Source organism: Penaeus japonicus, unplaced genomic scaffold (assembly GCF_977035675.1).
Source record: "Penaeus japonicus unplaced genomic scaffold, GWHDUDI00000001_assembly GWHDUDI00000038, whole genome shotgun sequence".
In the NCBI taxonomy this organism is placed as follows: Eukaryota; Metazoa; Arthropoda; class Malacostraca; order Decapoda; family Penaeidae; genus Penaeus; species Penaeus japonicus.
The window spans coordinates 2,051,227-2,053,726 of NW_028234440.1; the positions used below are offsets into that span (position 1 = coordinate 2,051,227).

The following is a 2,500-nucleotide window of genomic DNA, read 5'->3' on the forward strand; positions in this document are numbered from 1 at the left end:
AAAAAAAAAAAAAAAAAAAAAAAATCAAAACGATGCTAAAAACACGAGCGTTAAATTTATCACTCTCTCCGAGGAGGAGGATTATGTTAATTTCGTACTGTCGCGACTCGAAGCATCTCCTTTAACCCGTAATCTCTAATTTTACTGCGAGTTCAAATAACAGCATTTTGTACACAGGGAGAGAGAGAGACTCAATCCTTCAGTGATATTTTTTTATCTTCTATTTAAAAAAAATCTTATCTGAATATCAGCGTCGATCTTTATATCATTATTTGAGGAGGATCACCGACACTATTTACACAACGCAAAATAAAAGTCGCCAAAAAAATGGCATGTGACCTCCTCGCACTAATCTTCGGCAACCCGGACTTTTGCTTATCTTCGCCTTTGTAGCATGTAAATAAAATATCAAGCTGGAGGTTCTGTGGCGTAATTTATATTCCTATTTCACTTCCCCTATTTTGCATACTAGCTGATTTATTCGGCAGTGGCTTTCCGCAGTAAGGGCTCCCTATTTCATGCAAATGTTTTTTTTTGGGGGGAGTCGAAATTAGCCCCCGCTCCTATTTGCCTCCAGCCGCGACAAGGCCCGGCCACCACTGCGGTGTTCCCGTATTTACACAGCGCTAATTCACGGCCAATACTCCGGTGGCAACGATCGCCGCTCTTTTTGACTTTTTTGACTTCCCCTCCACAGCCACAGCACCTTTCCGTTCGCCCTCTTCTGCTGGCGAGGGCGCTGGATGGTCTGACACCAGCCGTCGTCTGTGACTACTGACGGAGGCAATGGGCCTTCCTGCTGAACACCTCGTTAAGTCTCCTTTTTATGACATTTTTATTGTTGTTTTTGCGGCAAAGATGTAAACAAATAACCCACGGATGATCAACCCATTCCGTGTAGATTCGCAGACAATTTTACTTTCAACGAGGATTTTTTAATCCTAGCTTCCCTAGCTAGACTGACAGGCGACTGAAAACAGCTGACAACACACGATTTTCCTAGCCTTATTCCGGGCCGCAGAGAGACTTTCCTAACTCGCGCCGTCGTGTCCCCGCCGATCCCAGCACCTTCGGCGAACTCCCCCCGCCGCCAGCAGGAGCAGAAGGCCACCAGGACGCGAAGGAAGCGAATAAGAAGGAAGAAGAGCGCGCTGAGGATGGGTCTGCGGTCGAGCGGGGAGGAACCGAGTGGTGTCGCTGCGGCAGCGGTAGAGCAGCGCTAACCCCGCATTCGACACCGCTGAGTGTTACCTGCTCGCCGCACTTATCACGCCCACACGCCCGCGAGAGCCCCAGCTGGGTTGTCATCGTGACAGGCGTGTGGAGGGGGACTGGAGGAAGGATGGAGGAGAAGGAGAGGGCTCGAGAGCGAGCGACAGCGATGCGAGGGAGAGGAAAGCGAGGGAACTACCACTACAAACATGAACAGAAGCTTCGGAACTCACCCATATATAAGGTCTTTGTCTCGTTTGTGAACATCGGGCACGGAGCCCATGACGTGGTTGGCCGCCACGTGGTTGGAGGCCTGAGAGTGGGCGTACATGGCCGCGCTGTGGGCCGCACCTCCCACGTGGTTCATGTGGTTCATGAGGGCCGCAGGTTGGAGGGCCGCCGCCGCCGCGCTGCGGTGCGGGTCCCCGTACATGTTGGCTACGGCCTCCATATTCGCACCGCTACCAGCGTAGTGCCCGAGCCCGTCGTCGTACTGCGGGAGAACCTCGTTAGCGCAACACTACTCCAGAACTACAACACTCCACAAACACTCAACTCTTTTGCTGAACACTTTTGTATCACAATAAGAACACTGGGATGATGATATAACTGAGGGCGGGGAGGCCGCCTGCCTGACCGTCTGGACACTGCCTGACGCACACACTGGCCGCCGCCGCCCACTCCCGCCCACAGACCGACTAGTGGTCAGGCTGAGTAGAGTGGCGTGGCGGGGCACAACTTACCCTGGCAGGCTGAGCCATGTCACCCAAGAGTACTGTGCTTGCTTCACTCGTTACACCACTACAATGTCGCGCCGCAAGAGTCACTACACGCCCACCCGCGCACCGCACTGCACCGTCTAGTACCGCGCCGTACCTGCACCGCGCGTCAGCACGTCAATCGACATGAGGCGACTGAGAGCGGAGCAGCGTGCGTGTCCGCCTGTCACTGGACCCCAACTGCTGTCAATCACACCGGCCGCCGCCACAAATGAATGAGCTGTCACGAGCACCGCCCCGGGGCGCTGCGCACTCGCCTGGGGGGCGGAGCCACGCAGAGCGTCCCGCCTACGTCCCGCCCCTCAGCCAATCGCGCTCCGCCCTACGCCCGCCCCCGGCCAATAGGCGCCTCCTCCTGCATTCCGAGTTCACATGTGAGTTGCTCCTGACGAACCCAAATATAGATTGGAGACTTTTTGTGACCGAATTATTATGGATATTTTCGTTAGATAACCTGTGTATTATTATGACTTCGCAATGGCCGCGGCGGTGCAGGAGCGTGCACGTAC

The 2,500-nt window shown here is 54.0% G+C and overlaps 1 protein-coding gene across 12 annotated transcripts in view; it reads right to left on the minus strand.

Moving 5' to 3' along the window:
* The window catches only part of hth (Meis homeobox homothorax), a 541,136-nt gene extending 538,945 nt beyond the window's left edge, over positions 1 to 2,191 (minus strand). For all 12 annotated transcript variants that reach the window (XM_086532858.1, XM_086532857.1, XM_043026120.2 and 9 more), the window contains exons 1-2: positions 1,956 to 2,191; positions 1,446 to 1,705 (exon numbers count right to left, since the gene is read on the minus strand). In XM_086532858.1, coding sequence (XP_086388984.1) covers positions 1,446 to 1,705; positions 1,956 to 1,973 — 278 coding nt within the window. In that variant the 5' untranslated portion in view covers positions 1,974 to 2,191. The remainder of the gene's footprint in view (positions 1 to 1,445; positions 1,706 to 1,955) is intronic.
* Between the last annotated feature and the right edge of the window lie 309 nt (positions 2,192 to 2,500).